General features: G+C 36.9%; 1 protein-coding gene and 1 pseudogene across 1 annotated transcript; one reads left to right on the forward strand and one right to left on the reverse strand.

Moving 5' to 3' along the window:
• Positions 1 to 951: 951 nt before the first annotated feature.
• Positions 952 to 2,729, reverse strand: LOC118053182 (protein TEEBE). The gene is made up of 3 exons (XM_035064356.2): positions 2,372 to 2,729; positions 1,748 to 2,245; positions 952 to 1,635 (listed from the first exon to the last, which is right to left on the reverse strand). Exons 1-3 carry the CDS (start codon positions 2,448 to 2,450, stop codon positions 1,115 to 1,117), a joined length of 1,098 nt encoding a protein of 365 aa, XP_034920247.1. The 5' UTR covers positions 2,451 to 2,729; the 3' UTR covers positions 952 to 1,114.
• Positions 2,730 to 5,979: 3,250 nt separating this feature from the next.
• Positions 5,980 to 20,011, forward strand: LOC118053178 (insulin-degrading enzyme-like 1, peroxisomal; annotated as a pseudogene).
• The last annotated feature ends 297 nt before the right edge of the window (positions 20,012 to 20,308 follow it).

The following is a 20,308-nucleotide window of genomic DNA, read 5'->3' on the forward strand; positions in this document are numbered from 1 at the left end:
AACATAATATTTAATGCATGTTATGCTTCAAAAGCATGAAATTATCAAATTATATCATTTCACTAAATGTGTCATGACCCTAAACTTTTAAGTTTGGTGTGGTAAGTTGACTAAAAAAACCACCTTGCTTCCCCTTTTGTGAAGGAGTACTTGATGTACCTTGCAGTTTCTATCTTGTCCCAGTAGTGTTCACGCGGAAATCTAGTTCCTTTTGTTTCAAAAAGTAGATTCAGGAGCTGGTGCAAATAAACTGCCGTCCCCTTTCCATTTTTCAATTTGGTAGGGCCCCATGACTCTTGGATAGTGGAAACACCTTCCTCTCATTTTTCTACGAGCACATGCTCGAGGCGTAGAAGACAAAAAAGGTAGATAGACACTTTGCCTTTCCATTTTGTTTGAAAAAAACGAGGTCTAGAGTGATTGACTCGTGAGTCATGATAGCAATAACCAAACAATCGTGAGTCGTGGTTAGTTTTCCATGAACTAGTTCAGAGGTTGGAACTTGGAACTGCAGAATTCTGGTACGTCTTTTGACTGTCCACAGTACAGAGAGAAATAGCTGAAGAATGCTTCTTTTGCAATAAAATGGTGCTGTCCACAATGCCCTACGTTAGTTGAAGATAGATTTTTTGTAATGGATTACTGAAAAATGTTGCAAAACACTAGCAAAACTTTCAAATTGGTTGAAAAAGATCGACTTGAATATTGTAACATCCAGAACGCACCATGATTCAAACAACTATATATGGACACTGAGTTCAACCAGATGTTGTTTGGTTTTTCTTAGTGAAGCCCTGTAGATGATGAAATCACATGCTATAGATCCAATGCCATGAGCATTGAGGAGAGTATCGCGTTCAAGAAAATGCCTTATTTGTCATTTGGTTAAACAAAATAAGAGGAATTAAAAACATGGACATATATACATCCATTGAAAGTAAATTGCTCGAGTTTATACCATACAGTAGCATTACTTTTATTTGTTTCTGTTGAAGAAGATTTAAACTTTAAGCACCCATTTCAGTGCAATAAACTCTCTCATAGACAATTACAAACCTCTCTAATTACCCAAGAAATTACTCACGGCAATATTGGATAAGCATCGAAGATCTTATTAGTGAGTAGGAAACACACTGACATCATCCAAGACAGGGCCACACATGTGACCATAATCGTGCTGCTTATTGTGATAGTATGCACTGTAAAATGTAATCCTTGTCGTAGCTGAAATTGCCTGGAACCTCAAAATTGCAGTCTTGTATCCACCTTTTCCCTGTGAGACGTAGGGAACTTTGACAGTTTCCTTGGCAGCAAATGCCTCAACCATCATAGATCCATGGCAAGCATTCTTTGCATCTCCGACTGTGAATGTGAGGTTGTAGAATTTGCCAGGAATTGTCCTAATGACTTGTGCTATGGCACTCTCTATCCCTGCTACTAATTCAATGGCCGCAAATCCTTTGGGCACAAAGAAATGCTTGCTGTCGATGTATTTTACTGGTTTGAGGGATTCAATGATCCAGCCAGGGAGGGGTGAAATTTGATCTTGTTGCTTGGGAGGGAGCAAGACACCTGTTGAGAAGTTCTTGAACATATGTGGACCAACTTCAAAGCCACCGTTTTTCACTAGGTTGCCTGTGTAGAAGCAAAATGAAAAAACAATACTCACTTAGGTTGTCTGAAGAGAGCGCATAAAACAACATGTCTTCTGGAAATTATAAAAATCCTGTAAATTCTAGGATCTTACCTATAGTACGCCGGAGTGGTGGCATCTCCTTGATTGCAATAGCATCCAATATAGGACCACAAGAGGGGTCCTCTTGAATTCCGAGATTATGAAATGTGACCTTGACAACATCAGAAGTAGCCTTCCAAGCCAAGGAATAAGTGTCACCCCCATCGCTGCTATAAAGGGTCTGAAGAGGGAGGTCACTTGATTGGCCAGGGACTGAGACCCTTAGCACCTCATCCTGAGCACAGGTTCTGGTGGCTCCAAACGTGAGAGCATAGATTGAACCTTGTTTGAGAGTAAGATTTTGAGAGATAGATGCCTCATTGCCTAGCCTCACTGCATGGACCCCTCGAGGAATGGCTAGGTAAAAGCCACCTGGTTGTGGTCCGCCGGAGACATACTCTACTAAGCCATTGATTTCCCATTTGGGGAGTGAGTATTTTCCTATGATCACTGTTTTCTTGAGGTTTGATTTTGCTGGTGCCTCTTCAAAGTCCCCATTTTCAACAAGGCCTGCAAAATGTTGCCCATGCCACACAGTGTTAAAAATGACATTGTATCACATGTAAATACTGAACATTTCCTTGGTTAACTACCAAAAACATTGCACATATTCAAGTAAATGGAGGTGATTTTTACCATCAAGAAGTGGAGGTGGACTAGCAGCATGGGCTAAGGAGAAAATGAGAGCAACGCAAAGAGAGAGAAACAGAGCCATTGTATTTATTTTGCTTGTCAATGAGCAACTAGAAGTGGCTCTCAAATAGGGAAAAAAAGCTCCCTAGTGGGTATAAAAGAATAGCGAAATCTATTTGTATAATTATAGCACAGCAAAAGCTGGATGCATTGAAGAAGGGAAATAATAGAAAACAACCCGTGTTAACGTGTCATCAAATAGCCATGGGACGTTTTGGTCTGTCCCTCTTTTCAAAATCCAAGTCCCAAATTTCCACTGAGCTTCTTGACTCTTGTGGTTGGACCCTTCCTTGGTTGCCGTGATTTGCTCTCTTCCAGGACTTTTTTATTTGGATCTCATCTAAATCTTGATTCATTTGTTCCTTGTCCACACAATCCGGTGATTATGCAAGTTTGATGCTTGATTTTGTAATGAGTACGCGTGATTAATGATTAAACCAGAGATGTACCAGTTTCTTGCGTCTTTAACTTTAGTTGATTTTGCATTTGCACACTAAGATCTGCCTTCCACATAGAATTTATGTTGGTGGGCGTGATGTAGAGATGCCTGGCTTGATTATTTGACAGAAACAGATGGGCTCGTGTGAAATTGTGAAGGCAACACTACATTGCAGCTCTTGTATTAATTAAGGTCGGTGTTTGAACTAAAGGTAATTAAAACGGGTTGGTAAGAAGTTAATGGTATTGCCTGGTGCCGCTAGTATCCTTAATTAAGGGATTTTATGAAGTGTAGCTCTTGTAATAACGATTTGAATTTCTTGTTCACCAAAATATTTGACTCCTAGCTAATTTTGAAAGACCTCTGCTCATGTATAAGCTATAAAATATCAACTAACTAAGGCATTTACTTCAATTGTACACAGCCCTTTTCATCTGAAGTTATTTGACTCTGCTTTTTGGAGAAAATAGTGCGATTGCTGTAAAGAGACTTACAGAGTGTTGAAATCTGGCCAGTGTTTTGCTGCTTATGAATGGTGCATAACTGAATCATCTGACCCTCTAAACCAAGAACACCAAAGAATTAAGGTTACCTGCATAAACATGTCCTTTGTTCTGACGTTTACACATAGGGTGTGTCTAGCAAACTTATGCTTTTGGAAATAGGGAGAAGTTGAGCTTGGCAATGGACTTCCTGACATCAGGTTACTGTTAGTTCAACTATTTACTGTGCTCTACTTGTATAGCTCAGAGTTAAGAGATATATATATGGAAAATCAAGCTCTGGAAAACATCCTTTACTATCGTATATGTTTTACTATTCTATTATGTTTTAGGGTATATGGGAGAAGGATGTTGCTGTGGGTTCACCTCTACCTTGGTAATTGCCACTTGACAAAACTCAATTTTCACTAAGCAGTTTCCGGGTATCTGCTGTTGGACGATTCATCATAAGGAACATGGTACAAGTATTTTGGTGATTTCTTTTGAGCCCAAAGTTTTTATGATCATTTTGGCTGGCTAAAATATAGAGAGATAGATGAGGTGTAAAGCTGTAAATAGGAGCAATCGATTTCTTTTATGATTTCACATCAATCCAATGCACATCTGTTCCTGACTCCTTACAAAGTGATCTATAAGTCACAGATTTGTAGCTCATTCAGTTGAAGGTTGTCAAAGAGTTCAGGCTTTCTTGGAGAAAGCAGCACTTGTTGAAAGTTTCAGGTAAATGCTTTCATAATACCTTGACTGCATATCCCAATCTTAAAGACCGATAAATGTTAGCCTAGCTACTGGATGCAATACATTAAAATACAAACTAGATATCATGTGTGCTTTTCATAATTTTCCATTTTAATCTCATGAAGGCTACCACCCTGGGTTTCTTCTGTCAATTTGATCATTCAATCTGGTTAACTATACTTTATTTTGGTAAGTATTTTGGATGTATTAGTCTCGTTTTCTTGGGCAAACATTTATGCATCCACTCAGTGCATGATCATTTCTGTCCTTGATTCACGCATGATGGGGATCTCTACATCAATATACCTTTTCATCGCTCGGAAACCTCTGTTGACTGTTGTAGGTCAAAACTTGGAAGATGCTTCCAGGGTTTTTGCACGTTTTCTCCTTGATTGCTGTTATTTATTTAACCATGCGTCCAACTTAACTATGTGCTGTTTTTTATTTAAGATAAAAAAAGGTAATGCGTATTGGATTCAAATCCCTGTAATTTCCATGCCAGCTCGAATTTTACAGATGCAATATCTCTGATGATTAATTTTACTGATACATTTCAACAAGAACCTAGATGAAGAACAGAGAGATTAACAAGTTTGGATTGAAGCTAAGTTTAGGATTATTTAGATAAAAATTTAAAAATAAATATGATACAGGATCATAAATGCGATTAGCATTCGGGTTTAAATGAAAATCTGACATCTGGGAGGTATTTCCAGTAGCCATTCCTAGCTGAACGAAACCTCTGTAACATTTTCAGATTCAATTTCAGTCTAACGTTATCAGTCAAATTTATAAAAACCTCAACAAGAGTTGAGGATCACTATTCTTCTCAAGGAGAACAAGATAAAATGTAGTGACATCCCTCTGTGAGATCCCGACCAGCTGCTGGCTCCATGCAATGATACAAAGCAACGGATTTTCATATCAAGCAAGAAAGGGGAACAACACCTGACACGGTTTTGTCACTGCATGAATCAAGGACAAATGAGTCCGATGATCACAACACAACGCAGTTTCACTAGATGAAGTGCAATGGAGGGTCCACGATGGGCTATCCAAGCATTCTTTTGGTGGTACTCCAGCTGAGCTTAGGAAAGACTGCACCTCCAAGGGTTTTAATCGATTCCTTGATCTTCAATTCAAGCGAAAGAAGGGATCGGTGGAGGCTTCTCTGGTTCATCTTCAGATTCTTCTGACACTGTATAGTCTTCTTCGTCTAAGGGATTGTGGATTCTGTTCGTCCGGGCATCTTCATTTGAGATAGAAAGAAGAAGGAGGAAGGGATCGGATCATCAAGAAGGTACTCGAATAAAGATGAGAGAATCATCATCATCATATGCCACAGCAGCAATATTCAAGGACAGATGAGAGAATCATCATCATCATTCATCATCATCATCATCAGAGGGCTTAATTTAGGGCTCAGGTATTTGAATTCAACCAGAACTTTGAGAATATATGTGATGCCCACATATCACGTCAGTGTTATGAAGAGATTGGATTAGATAAAAAGAATAGCCAAGATTTATGTATAGCAAGAAACTTCTTATGAAAGCGAAAACAAGAGATTCAAAGCTATTTAGACAGCATGGAAGCATTATGTTCATGTCCCTTCTTCATCATTTGCCATAGAACCTAATCCTCCCAGAGTTAAACTCAAGCAACCAGCCATTAATAGCAAGCATTCACTAGCCAGATTATCACCACTTTAAAATATATTTTTAATATAAAGTAAAAATATATTTCTAAATAAAAAATAACAGCAAGACTACCGAACAGCCTCCATCACCGTTGCAGACCTAAAGTCAACCAAAAAAAATACATTTTTCTTAAAATGAATAGGAAAACGAAAGAGAAAGACCAAGACCAAAGAGAAGGACAATCTGGAGGGGTATTCTGTAGAATAAACCAAAGAGAAAGACCAAGACCAACAAGTCTCTAGTCCCAGTATTCTGTAGAATAAACCTCAGAAAAAAGACCAAGACCAACAAGTCTCTCGCATCATCTTTCTCTCTGAAAAAACACAGGAGTAATCAACAAGAAAGAAAGGAACAAAACGACGGCGGTAGGCAAATAAGAAGCGGAGGAGATGGAGATAGTTAAGGCAAGGACTGATAAGCGAGAATACAAGAGAATTGTTCTTCCAAATGCTCTCCAAGTCCTTCTCATTAGCGATCCCGACACCGATAAGGCAATTTCAATTCCTAAATTTTTGCAATTTCAATTCAATTCTGGCGCTTTAATCACTGATGTAAGTCCATTCTAACCATTTATTTTTCGTTTCTTTTTAGTGTGCGGCTTCTATGAATGTTAGTGTTGGTTCTTTCAGTGATCCTGATGGTCTTGAAGGACTCGCTCATTTTCTTGGTAGCCTTTTCTTTTTTCTTTTTTCTTTTTTCTTTTTGTGGTTTTCTTGAAGGTTTTTTATTTTTGGTTTGTGGTATTGGCAGAGCATATGCTGTTTTATGCAAGTGATAAATATCCACTAGAGGACAGTTACTCTAAGTACATTAGTGAGGTGATTAATTATTTAATTATCATTTAAATTGCTTACTTAAGAAAGAAAGAAAGAAAGCTCCTTTTATTTCCTGTTAAAATCTTTATATTTATTCTATGTGGTTCGGGAAGGTTGAGTTGTAATTTTGGTGAGAATTTATGTGTTACTAAACGATGTTTTCTATGTATTTTGTTGTCTACTTGATGCGTAGCATGGGGGCAGTACCAATGCTTATACTGCGTCGGACCACACCAACTATCATTTTGATGTTAACAGTGACTGTTTTGAAGATGCTCTGGACAGGTATAAAATCCACGCTTTCTTATTTTTATAATCTGTAATGATAGATAGCTTGTTGGTTTTGTCAGTTATCTTATAAAGTTTGTGACCTGGTTCTTTGAATGTGATTTACTGTTCAGATTTGCACAGTTCTTTATCAAACCGTTGATGTCAGCGGATGCAACCATTAGGGAAATTAAGGCTGTTGATTCTGGTTAGCTGCTGTGCTTAGACTTTTTTTCTTTTTTAGGTTTCTCAAGCTGGATTGATGCTGAGTTTCTATTCGGAATTAGTGTTGGTAATTACTTTGATGTTTGTGTCTCTCTTGTACAGAAAATCAGAAGAACTTACTGTCTGATGGTTGGAGAATAAACCAGGTATCATTCAATGCACTTGCTCACCTATCCGGTAGACTGTTGGTTTTCTTTTGTTAATCTTTCTTTTCAGTCTTTTGGTTGTCTTGTATTTGCAAGTGTTTTAGTTGATATGTTGTTTGCAAATTCCAAATGATGAGGAATCCTACAGGTATCTAGGTTTTCTTTTTCCTTTTCACCTTTGAAACCACCTAGACTAACAAGAGGCCAATTTAACCTTCCAAATTAACTATAAGTAAAATGTCACAGATCACCTGCTGTTTTGTCTTAGTCACTCAAAAACAGGTATTCCATTGGGTAGTTCTATGCTTTTGCATGATATTGCACATTTGATTCTGCTCTATTTGAAGGTGCAAAATTAGCATGCATGATATACTTGGTCACAACCTTAAGAAATAGTGATGCACAGTTCATTCTTTGTAAATATTGCATTTCACATGTTGCAAACCATGCTGCTTGTCATCAATCACAGCTTCGTAGTGATTATGCAATTAATAGTATTCACAAACTGTTTATTCTCTCTTTCATTGCAGCTTCAGAAACATTTAAGTGAGGAAGGCCACCCATACCATAAATTCAGTACAGGTTAGCTGCATATGTCGATGTATATTTATGTGTGGTTGTATGCATGTGTGTATGAGCTGGTATGTTATTTGTAGAACACAGTAATCCAGGCATGAAGCAAGTCATGCATGCTTGTTGATTTTCAGCAAAACATCCATACTGCCTATGACTCTGTAAAGTTTAATTAATAATATTTTTCTACAACATTATGTTTTTAACTAATGATATTTTCTTAGGGGCGAATGCCTTTTACTGGCTTCCCTTAACTTCTAAAGGAATCATATTTACAACTACAATGATGTTTCATATTGAGGAAGATCAAAATTTATATTCTTTCCTGAATTGTGTCTATCATTTGTCAATTCATAGGGAATTGGGACACTTTGGAAGTTCAGCCAAAAGAAAAGGGACTGGATACAAGACTTGAGCTTATAAAGCTCTATGAAGAAAATTATTCAGCCAACCTGATGAACTTGGTAATATATGCAAAAGGTTAGTAAATAAGCTTCCCTTCAACATTAATTATCTCTTGATTTCATTATTTACCAACAATTACAACTATCAATTTCTTTGCTGTGGAAATCTTCAGAAAGCCTTGATAAAATACAAAGCCTTGTCGAGGATAAGTTCCAGGAAATTCGAAATAATGATAAGAGCTGTTTCTCTTTTCCTGGTCAGCCTTGCTCCTCGGAACATTTACAGGCATGCCAAGTTCTGCTGCATTTCTGATACTTTGCTTGCTTCATACTTTTAGAGAATGTTAAACTTTTGTGAAAGACAGTTATGTGTGGCTGAAGATATTAAACTTTTGAGAGAATGTTTAATATTACCTTTATTCTGGTGTTTGTTTTAGATACTTGTTAGAACTGTCCCCATAAAACAAGGTCACAAATTGAGAATTGTTTGGCCAATAACTCCGGGCATTCTTCACTACAAGGAAGGACCATGCAGGTATCTTGGCCACCTGATTGGCCATGAAGGAGAAGGATCTTTGTTTTATGTCTTGAAAACCTTAGGTGGGTTTCCCGCATCCTTACCATCTATCTTTATATTTTTTTTAATTCTACTTTATTAGATATACACATAGATGGCTTGCTTTTTGCTTGGCAGTCCGCTTCCCATGTTCAGTGAACTCTGTGTGCATTCACTGTGTGCATGTGCATTCTTGTGCCTGTAGTTACCTGTCTTTTATGTATGATGCTGGAAATGCTGGCTTCTTCTTTTTCTCCTTTGAAAAGCAGACTTACCTTAAGATTTGGTTACTTTAAAAAAAATGCAGGATGGGCCACTGATTTATGTGCTGGTGAAGGAGATGGGACGACAGAGTTTTCTTTCTTCACTGTAGTAATTAATCTTACTGATGCTGGCCATGGTTAGTTCCCCTTTAGTTTTATCTCAGTTTGTGCTCTTGGATAATCTAGCTTTAACAGAGTTGCAAAGCTTAGCTTATCTTATTTTTTATTTGGGCAGAATTATAACTGGGATTAACATCTGTTATCTAAACTATGCCTTTTTGTTTGTCGGATTGCAGAGCACATGCAAGATGTTGTTGGACTGTTATTCAAATACATTCACCTCTTGCAGCAGTCTGGTGTTTGCAAATGGATATTTGATGAGGTATGGAAATGCATTATATAATTTTGGATTACCATTTTGTGATATTACTGACAAACAGGGGAATGGCTAACGTGCATCACACACGCTTCTTGCCATGCTCATATGCAACTCTAACCACAGAGACCATGTTTAGAGAATTTGATAGGTGTTACCATGTTAGTTTGAGAAAGAGAGAAATGAAATGTCATTATTGTGGTGATTAGGCAAGAGAGCCAAGTGAAAGAGAATGCTAGCTAGTTAAGGAGAAAGATTATGCTGGTGATCAGGCAAACCAGCATATAATGAATTCTTCTGCAGTTGATTTCCAATTTTAAAGTTGCCAGATGAACTCGACCAATTGGCATTTTGTTTAATTGCCATTCTCATGCTGTGGAACATAGGGTTCCGTTACACTTTAAGTTCTAGTTGAAATTATGGGTATATCAATTGGCCCATACAAGTTTGAGCAAAACAAAAGTTCATTTGAACTGAAGAAGCTTGAGGAGATGTAAGTTTTTGACCTTTTCTACCATGCATCTTGACATTTTCATGCTTCTATCCTTTATTTAATGGTTTTCTCAGTTAATTTTTGTTTTTGGAGCGTATTTTGCATCTCCCTGTCAAGTTAGATTATTTATTTATTATCTCTTGCGTTCAGTATTGAAGTTTCTCTTTCTAATCTATTCAAGATGCTGAAATATTTTATCTTTTTTATGAAGCTTGCAGCTGTTTGTGAGACATCATTCCACTATCAAGACAAAACCCCTCCAAGAAGTTATGTTGTCCGCATTGCATCCAATATGCAGGTTAGTTATGGATTTGAAAGGGAAAAAAATTGTGCACTTCCTCTGGAATTTCTACATCTTGCCAATTTCACCATTATGTTGTGTTGTATAACTTTTTTGAGAATTGCTCCTACTAAACAATGTAGCCAAATTTAAAACATCTATGCCTCCTCTACAAACAACAATAACAACGAGCATTTTGTTTTCATTATACACTTCTTCATTAGAAGCAAAACTAGTTTACGAGTGCTTCATCTTCTAACTTATGAGTTGCAGATTTTTTTTAATTTGATGAACTGTGGCCTCATGTGAAAATAATCTGAAAGCCTTAACCTTTCAATTTAGGGTCAGAAGAAGGAAAATGGTTTGTGATTAAGTATTTTTTTTTAACAACAAGCATTTTGTTTTCATTATACACTTCTTCATTGGAAGCAATACCAAGTGCTTCATCTGTCATAATTATCAGATTTCAATGTAAAGTTGTTCTCTGTATTTTCATTGATCCCGAAAGGAAGAATTCAGTCCTATAAATACATGTAATAATCCCTAATTTCCTGTCTATAATCCCTAATTTGTAGTCTATAATAAATACAAGATATTCTGTTACAATTTGGTTGCCATATATTGTTGATATTCTTGCCATAATATACATTGACATCCCCCCTCAAATTGATGCTGGTCAATCAAGAAGCATCAATTTGTCAATCATGAGTTGATGTCTAGGCCGAGACAAGGCCTTCGTAAAGACATCAGATGTCTGATGCTCGGTGAAAATATGAGGTAGTGTAAGAATATTATGATCAAGAGCTTCACGAATATAGTGACAATCGACTTCAATATGTTTGGTGCGTTCATGAAACACGGGATTAGTAGCAATCTGAATAGCACTTGTGTTATCAGCATGAAGAGGTGTAGGAGTGTGCTGAGGAAAACCAAGTTCATGTAGCAAACCCTGGAGCCACACAATTTCAGAACATGCGGAGGACATAGCTCGATACTCAGATTCTGTGGAAGATTTTGAAGTTCGGTCTTGCTTTTTGCTTTTCCATGAAATTAAAGCATTTCCAAGAAACATACACCATCCAGTAACATACCGACGTGTATCCATGCACCCTGCCCAATCTGCATCACTATAACCTGTTAATTGTAATGAATTATCAGCAGGAAAAAATAATCCTCGCCCAGATGTGCCTTTAAGATAGCGAAGAATTCTTCGAACAACAGCTAAATGAGGTTGACGAGGAGCCTGTAGAAACTGACTGACTTGTTAGACTGCAAAAGAAATATCTGGCCGAGTAATGGTTAGATAATTCAAACTACCCACCAATTGCCTATATATGGAGGGATCAGGTAACAGGTCACCATCATTTTGACAAAGTTTTAAAGTAATCTCAAGAGGTGTAAGAACGCTATTTCTTGATTCAAGACCGCCCAAGAGAAGAATCTCTTGGGTGTATTTGTGCTGATGTAGAGAAATCCTATTAGACATAGAGTGCACCTGGAGACCAAGGAAATAGTGAAGGTGTCCCAGATCCTTCATATGAAATTCACTGTTAAGAGAACGTTGTAAATCCTCAATGAGTGGAATGTCAGATCCTGCAATGATAATATCATCCACATATGCCAGAAGAACAACAATACCAGTAGTTGTTTGCTGAAGAAACAGAGAGGAATCATACTGGCTCTGAATAAATTTAAGTTTCAGAAGAGTAGTGTGAAATTTTTCAAACCATGCCTAGGGTGCCTGTTTTAGACCATACAGGGATCGTTTCAACCAGCAGACTTTATCAGATGGGTGAGTAAACATACCAGGAGGAGGAGTCATATAAATATTCTCTTTCAGATCTCCATGTAAAAATGCATTTTTTACATTCATTTGACGAAGTGGCCATCTCTTGGAAGCAACAATTTCCATAATGGTGCGTATGGTAGTCATTTTAGCCATAGGTGCAAATGTCTCCTCATAATTAATACCATATGCCTGACAATTTCCAAGAGCCACCAACCGTGCTTTATATCGTTCCACGGATCCATCAGGTTGGAATTTAATGGTGTATACCCATTTGTAGCCAATAGGTTTAATACCGGTAGGACAAGAAACAATATCCCATGTGTGATTATCCTGAAGAGCCTGAAGTTCCTCTTTCATGGCTTGTTGCCAACATTCTTGGGTACAAGCCTGCGCATAAGTCTTAGGCACAAAAGTACTATCAATAGTGGTTGCTGAGTATCCATACCTGTTTGGGGCACGTGAAACTCGAGTTGATCGTCTTGGTTGAGGGAAATGATCAGATGTCGGTTCCGTGGCCGGAAGGGGCAAAGTGGATGGTGGATGATGTCTTTGATATACAATTCCTGACTTAAAACGTTCAAAGATATAAGATGAACTATTATCATCAAATGTGGGAAGCTGGATAGGAGTGGATTCTGTAGAGGGACAAGAAGGGAAAAAATTCTGATTTTCAAAGAAAATCACATTTCGAGAGATACAAATTTTATGAGCATTTGCATCATAACATACAAACCCTTTATGAGAATTACTATATCCTAGAAAAGCACAATGAGCAGCTTGGGCTGAGAGTTTATTACGTTCAGTAAATGGTAAGTGAACAAAACAAACACACCCAAAAACATGGAGAGAATCATACTCAGGAAGAACACCAAATAAAATAGAGTATGGAGATGCAAAGTTTAGAACTTGAGAAGGCAAATGATTGATTAGATGAACGACTGTTGATAGAGCTTCTACCCAAAATTGAGTAGGTACTGAAGAATCAATTAATAAAGTACGAACAACATCTAAAAGATGACGATTCTTACGCTCAGCAAGTCCATTTTGTTGAGGAGTGTAAGGACAAGATCTTTGAGAGAGAATTCCTTTGTTTTTGAGATATTCCTGAAATTCTTTGGACATATATTCCCCCCCGGAGTCAGAATGAAGTATTTTAATATGAGCAGAAAATTGATTTTCAACAAATACTACGAAAGTCTGAAATGTTGAGAATACATCAGTTTTAGATAAGAGAAAATATATCCAAGTAAAACGACTGAAATCATCAATAAACGTGACAAAATATTTATACTGAGCATGAGAGATAACAAGGCTTATGCCCCATACATCAGTATGAATAATTTCAAAACATTTAGAAGCACGACTACCATGTAAAGAAAATGATAATGCTTTGCTTTTACCCAATTTGCAAGAACTACAGTCCAAAAATTCTGTGGAAAAAGAATTTTTATTCCCCAAATATCCATGTTTCATAAGATGAGTCAATACATTAGAATTGGGATGCCCCAATTTCTTATGCCAAAACTGAGGATTATTAATGACAGTAGAATAAACACAAGAATTAATACTAGGAATAGAAAATTGTATTGGAAATAAACGTCCCACTTTAGGCCCCTTCGCGATCACTTTCCCCGACACTTGATCCTGTACACAACAACCATGACGATTAAAGAGAATTTCACAGTTATTTTCTACCATTTGACCAACAGAGAGTAAACTTGTTGATAATTTCGGTGACACAAAAATATTGTTGAAATAGGACCCCAAATTACCAATTGATAAAATCGGTAGATTATCACCATTTGCTACCTGTATATGTTGATTACCCATGTATTTTCGCACATTACACAACCCATTTTCACTGCTGGTCATGTGATTCGACGCTGCCGAATCCATTAACCATGGTTTATTATATACCGAATCCAAAGAAAAGTTAAGTTTATTACCAGAAATCCCAAGTGCAGAGAAGGCAGAGATGATCATCTGTTGTACCATCTCAGGAGTGATAGTGCCTGACGAATAGCTCACCGACGATGAAGATTCTGATGCCAACGGTGAGGATACGGCTGCGGCAGCCATAGAAGTAGCCCTCAATTTTGACTGCACAGTAAACCCTTGTCGATTCTGTGGTCGCAGACGACATTCCCTGATTACATGCCCCTCCTTCTTACAATAATTACAGAATTTCTTACTGCAATTTCTGGCAATGTGCCCTACTTCCTTGCAATTAAAACATTGCACACTCCCACCCCTTTGTCGTCCCTTTCCTTGAGCCATGTAAGCCACATTCATCTCTGTGACAGTGTCCTGAGTCAACTCGTGTTGAGTGGCGAGTCGTTGTTTGTCCCGTAACAGTTCCCCCAAACATTCATCCAAGGTGGGTACTGGACTTCGGTTGATCAAGCTAGCTCTCACGGCCTTAAATTCTGGCCGGAGCTTCATCAAGAACTGGTCCCTCTAGCTCTCGACATAAACAAGGTATAGTGCTTCTAAACTCTCCTTCGGTATTTTAGAGTAAATTATGCCAGTATATTCACTACATAGGTTTAGAAATCCAGCATAGAATTGTTCAATTGAGAGATTACCTTGTTTGTAATTGGCAATACCCATTTCGACCTGAAATTTTTGAGCCGAATTGTTCTAAGAATAAATGCGTCTGAAGTAGTCCCAAATCTCCTTCCCTGTGCCTAATGATCGAAGATTGTTGATCATATGGGGTTCAACAGACCCCAGTATCCAGGAGACAATTTTTGCATCCTTGGTAGTCCATATACCCAGCTCCTATGGTTCGGTTGGTGCTGGTGAAGATCCATCAAGATGCCCCCATAATTCCTTCCCTTTAACAAACATACGAAACTGAAACTCCCAACTGGCATAGTTTTTTCCATTGAATCGAGTAAGAAAAGCCTCTCCAGACATCCTAGGAATCCCAAAAAAAAATATCACCAAATACTGATGAATTTAGTCTCTATAGACTTAAGAAAAGAACAAAAATCTAGATCAGAATAATTGGCTCTGATACCATGTCATAATTATCAGATTTCAATGTAAAGTTGTTCTCTGTATTTTCATTGATCCCATAAGAAAGAATTCAGTCCTATAAATACATGTAATAATCCCTAATTTCCTGTCTATAATCCCTGATTTGTAGTCTATAATAAATGCAATAAATACAAGATATTTTGTTACAATTTGGTTGCCATTTATTGTTGATATTCTTGCCATAATATACATTGACATAATCTTCTAACTTATGAGTTGCAGATTTTTTTTAATTTGATGAGTTGTGGCCTCATGTGAAAATAATCTGAAAGCCTAATGTGGTGCTTATAAAATATAAGGAAAATGGTTTGTGATTAAGTTTTTTAAAAAAAAAAAAACTGAAAAGGAGGTGAAATTAATATAATTAGAAGGTGTGCCTCTAAAATTTGGGGATGATTTGCTGGAAGATAGATTTTTAAGGGTTGCTAGAAAGGCTAAGAAGTTTGTTTCCTATAGGATTTAACTGAGAGTAATTTGATGGAACAAAATAATTTTACTTTTGCTAAACTGTAATAGTTAAAGTTGAAGTGAGTTTTTGATGTGTTGGGATCAATTTGTGAATAGTTAAACATTGGAGATTGTTTGAGAGCTTTGTTTCTCTTTACTTTTAAACAGCTTTAAAATATATTCAGGTAAATGCATGCACACATGCATGCATATAATCTAGATATGTGCACATATGTATGTATATGCTTATTTGCATGCTGTATGTATTTCAAAGCTTGTGACGGAGGAGATGTTAGCTAACATATTTTTAGAATAACGTTCTTTAAATGGTTGTTTGGTTTATTTTTATCAGCTATATCCTCAAAAAGATTGGCTGGTGCGATCCTCCTTGCCTTCTAATTTCAGTCCAAGCATAATTCAGACAGTACTTAATCAACTTTCTCCAGACAATGTTCGGTGAGTTATTTAGAGCTCAAAGGAGCTGTAACTTTTGCCAAAACAAATGAGAAGCAAACATTTTTTGTCCCTTATTCCTTATTCTGTTTTTTCGGTTTATGACAATGAAATGGATTTTATTAGTAAGGCATGAAACCTGAATTAGATCAGGAGAATATGCCAACCACCAAAATATTTAAAGCAAGAAACAAAGAAAAATCATGTTAGAGAGGCTTTTTAATCCTGTTGAACGAGAACTGAGTTGCTTTTGTGTTAGCTTACTTTCAAGGGGATTAATAATCGTAAATGATGCTAGATTCCAATTAAATAATAATAGAATGCAGTGAAATTGATGTATTTTAGCACCGTTTATGGTTAAGGGGAATGTCTCAAAATGGAAGAAATATGGCCATTCGTTATAGACAGATGATATAACTTTCAATTGCCTATTTTATTTTATGATTGGATCGGCATTACAATCACCTTGCATGTATTCTCAAGATAGTAGTTGTAATCTGCTTTTCCATGGTAAAGGAAAACTAGTAATTGGGCGAACTTCTACAGACTTGTTTCTTTTCCTCATCCAGAATTTTGTTTGTTGTGCTCTATACATGTCTCAATTTGTTTGTACAAATTTTCAATCAGTTATCTCCTTGGTTGAGAAAATTTTATTCTGCAGAATCTTTTGGGAATCGAAGAAATTTGAAGGGCAAACTGCAATGACTGAGCCATGGTACAAAACTGCATACAGTGTTGAGAAAATCACTGGCTCCATGATCCAGGTCTGTTGTTGGTTGTTACTTTTTAGATTATCCAGTCAATGGTGTTAATAAATGCAAATCTTTTTGGACTTCCATTGCAATTTATTTTGCTTTACTGTTTGTTGTCATCAAACTATAAGCAGCTTCATTTTCATGATTAGAATCTCTTGTAAAGGTACAAAACCTGATATTTTGCAAGTTTTTGTCTGATTGCAGGAATGGATGCTCTTTGCTCCCAATGAAGATTTGCATCTGCCAGCGCCTAATGTATTCATACCTACTGACTTATCACTTAAGGATGCACAAGAGAAGGTTTGATGGAATTCTATTATCTCTTACATGATCATCATTTTCTTGTATGTTATTTACTGATGTGACTGACCTTCGTAGCAGGTCAAATTCCCAGTTCTCTTAAGAAAGTCATCCTCTTCATCACTATGGTACAAGCCTGACACGATGTTCTCTACTCCTAAAGCTTATGTTAAGATAGATTTCAACTGCCCCTTTGCTAGCAGCTCTCCTGAGACTGAAGTTCTTACTGACATTTTTGCGCGGTTGTTGATGGATGACCTGAATGATTATGGTACCACGAACTAAAATTTGGATTTATTTTAGTGAAGATAAAATTTAATCTCTTACTTTTTTATTTATTTCCTTTTCTTCCTCAAGTTCCAGTATCTCTTATTTGATGAAGCAGTTTAGCATATGAATATATAATTCATATGAAATCCTCATCTTGATAAATTAAACTTTATTCGATATACTGGCATATTTGATAAATCTCCACTCTGCATCTGACAACAGTTTTATATGTTTTGTATGTTTCAGCTTATTATGCACGGGTTGCTGGTCTAGATTATGGCATACGCAACACAGATAGTGGTTTTCAGGTAGTAGCCTATTTGCATATTATATGTTATTATGATTTCTCTTCTGTCCACTCTCTCACACAACACAACCTTCTTTTGTTTTGTTTTTTTGCAGGTCACTGTTGTTGGTTACAACCACAAACTGAGGATCTTGTTGGAAACTGTTATTGAAAAAATTTCAAAATTTAAAGTGAAGCCCGACAGATTTTCTGTGATCAAGGTAATGCAAGGAAGAGTTCATACAGGGTTTGAACTTCCTGTATCTACAAGTATTTATACTCAAATGGATACATATATAGATATATTGATCAGTCATGTATACCAAATAATGCTCTATTTGATTACGAAATCACTATGAACATCTTTTATGATTCTTCTGAAGCCCAATCAAAGTGGTGGAGCTTGTGTCACGTGTTTCCCTGTAACCTGACTTCATTTTCATGTCATTTTGGCAAGTGCAATTTTGATAATTAAAACAAGGGAAGGACAGATATGAGCCAAGCCCTGTACATGGTGTTAAGAAGGTTGGGAATAACTTTTGAAAAATTCTTGTGGAATATGGCCAAGAGAAGGCCACTTTTAGAGACCACTGAATTATTTCTTCCATTCTTTACATTTCTTGTTTAATTTTGTTATTGTTTCTTTTCTTTAGGATTCCTGTCTAGGTTACTCTTACAGGTTGCATAGGGAAGAACATTTGAGCAGTGCATTTTTTTACTGATTATCATTGATAGACACCTTGTATTTTTTCCAGGAAATGGTGACAAAGGAGTATGGAAATTTGAAGTTCCAGCAGCCCAATCGGCAGGCTATGTACTATTGTTCTCTCTTACTACACGATCAAACATGGCCTTGGATGGAAGAACTTGAAATACTTCCTCATCTTCAGGCTGAAGATCTTGCTAAGTTTATTCCATTGATGCTTTCAAGAGCCTTCTTAGAGTGCTATATAGCAGGTTTCAACTGCCTGTCTTGTATTTCTATAATCATATGGCTATCTCGTCTTGAATTTAAGTATCATTAGTAATTATTCCATTCATTCAGGTAATATTGAACGCAGCGAGGCAGAGTCAATGATTCTGCATATTGAAGATGTTTTTAATGGGGGTCCAGACCCTATATGCCAACCCTTATTCCCGTCCCAGCATTTAACAAGTAGAGTTATCAAGCTTGAAAGGGGCATCAATTATTTGTATCCAATTGAAGGCTTGAATCCAGATGATGAGAATTCTGTAGGAGCTGCACAATTTTTGAACAATATAACTTCAATGATAAGGAAATCTAGTTGTTCCTAGACAATCCACATCTCAATTCATTATTGTGAACAGTTTGGCCATTCAGATGAGAGCGAATGAGGCATATATTAGCTGCTTGTTTATTTTGTTATCTAATTTTATTTTGTTGTTGCCTCAATTTGTTTTGAGGTTTGGTGCTTGCAAGTGAGCTATTTTTGACAAACGAGTCTTGCGATCCATTTCCGTTCACAAGGATTTAATTTCAAACTGCAGAGTAACGTGAATGCTTTGATAGATATGAAACTTGAGAAGCACAAGAATTTAAGAGAAGAATCTGCATTTTTCTGGCGAGAGATTTCTGATGGGACCCTGAAGTTTGATAGGCAAGAATGCGAGGTATGAATCTCATATTTCTGCAGATGTTTATTATTGGCCCCTGCAAAATGGCCGGAAAAAATCTATAAATTGTTTTTTTTTTTTTTTCAAATGTTCTGAACTTCTAATCCATGTTGTTACAACAGGTGGCCGCATTAAAACAACTCACACAACAGGACTTGATAGATTTCTTTGATGAACATGTAAAAGTCGGTGCACCTCGGAAGAGGACATTAAGCGTGCGGGTTTACGGGAAACTCCATTCATGTGAGTACCCATCAGACAAAAGCCAACAGCTTGCGCCCAACGCAGTTCAAATAGAAGATATTTTCAGTTTCAGAAGATCACAGCCTCTTTATGGTTCTTTTAAAGGAGGCTATGGTCACATGAAGCTGTAGGGTTGGGATATAAAAGCGATGGAGGTTTCCCCTTTTCATCTGTGTACAATCTGGTTGAAGAAAATTGAAACCTGCAGCGAAGCAAGCAAACAAGTGGTAGTCGTAGCTGAAGCCGAAGTATAGCAATAAAACAAGAAGTATTGTCCAAAGTGATTCTCATGGCTCTGAGCAATATTTCGTGATTGGCACTGTTTCTCGTTGCATTGCAACTTCTATGAACTATTTTTTGTATGTGTTGCTTGTATCTCAAGGTTGCTGAAAGCAGCACTTGTTGAAAGTATCAGGTAAATGCTTTCATAATACTTTGACTGCATATCCCAATCTTAAAGACCGATAAATGTTAGCCTAGCTACTGGATGCAATACATTAAAATACAAACTAGATATCATGAGTGCTTTTCATAATTTTCCATTTTAATCTCATGAAGGCTACCAACCTGGGTTTCTTCTGTCAATTTGATCATTCAATCTGGTTAACTATACTTTATTTTGGTAAGTATTTTGGATGTATTAGTCTCGTTTTCTTGAGCAAACATTTATGCATCCACTCAGTGCATGATCATTTGTGTCCTTGATTCACGCATGATGGGGATCTCTACATCAATATACTTTTTCATCGCTCGGAAACCTCTGCTGACTGTTGTAGGTCAAACCTTGGAAGATGCTTCCAGGGTTTTTGCACGTTCTCTCCTTGATTGCTGTTATTTATTTAACCATGTGTCCAACTTAACTATGTGCTGTTTTTTATTTAA

Source organism: Populus alba, chromosome 6 (genome assembly GCF_005239225.2).
Source record: "Populus alba chromosome 6, ASM523922v2, whole genome shotgun sequence".
Taxonomy (NCBI): domain Eukaryota; kingdom Viridiplantae; phylum Streptophyta; class Magnoliopsida; order Malpighiales; family Salicaceae; genus Populus; species Populus alba.

Bases quoted from the DNA above. Each gene is read 5' to 3' on its own strand.
- LOC118053182 (XM_035064356.2), bottom strand. From the start codon at position 2,450: ATGGCTCTGTTTCTCTCTCTTTGCGTTGCTCTCATTTTCTCCTTAGCC. The intron at 2,246-2,371 runs GTAAAAATCACC...AACATTTTGCAG, and splicing joins TCCACCTCCACTTCTTGATG to GCCTTGTTGAAAATGGGGAC. The intron at 1,636-1,747 runs GTAAGATCCTAG...GCTTCTACACAG, and splicing joins ACCACTCCGGCGTACTATAG to GCAACCTAGTGAAAAACGGT.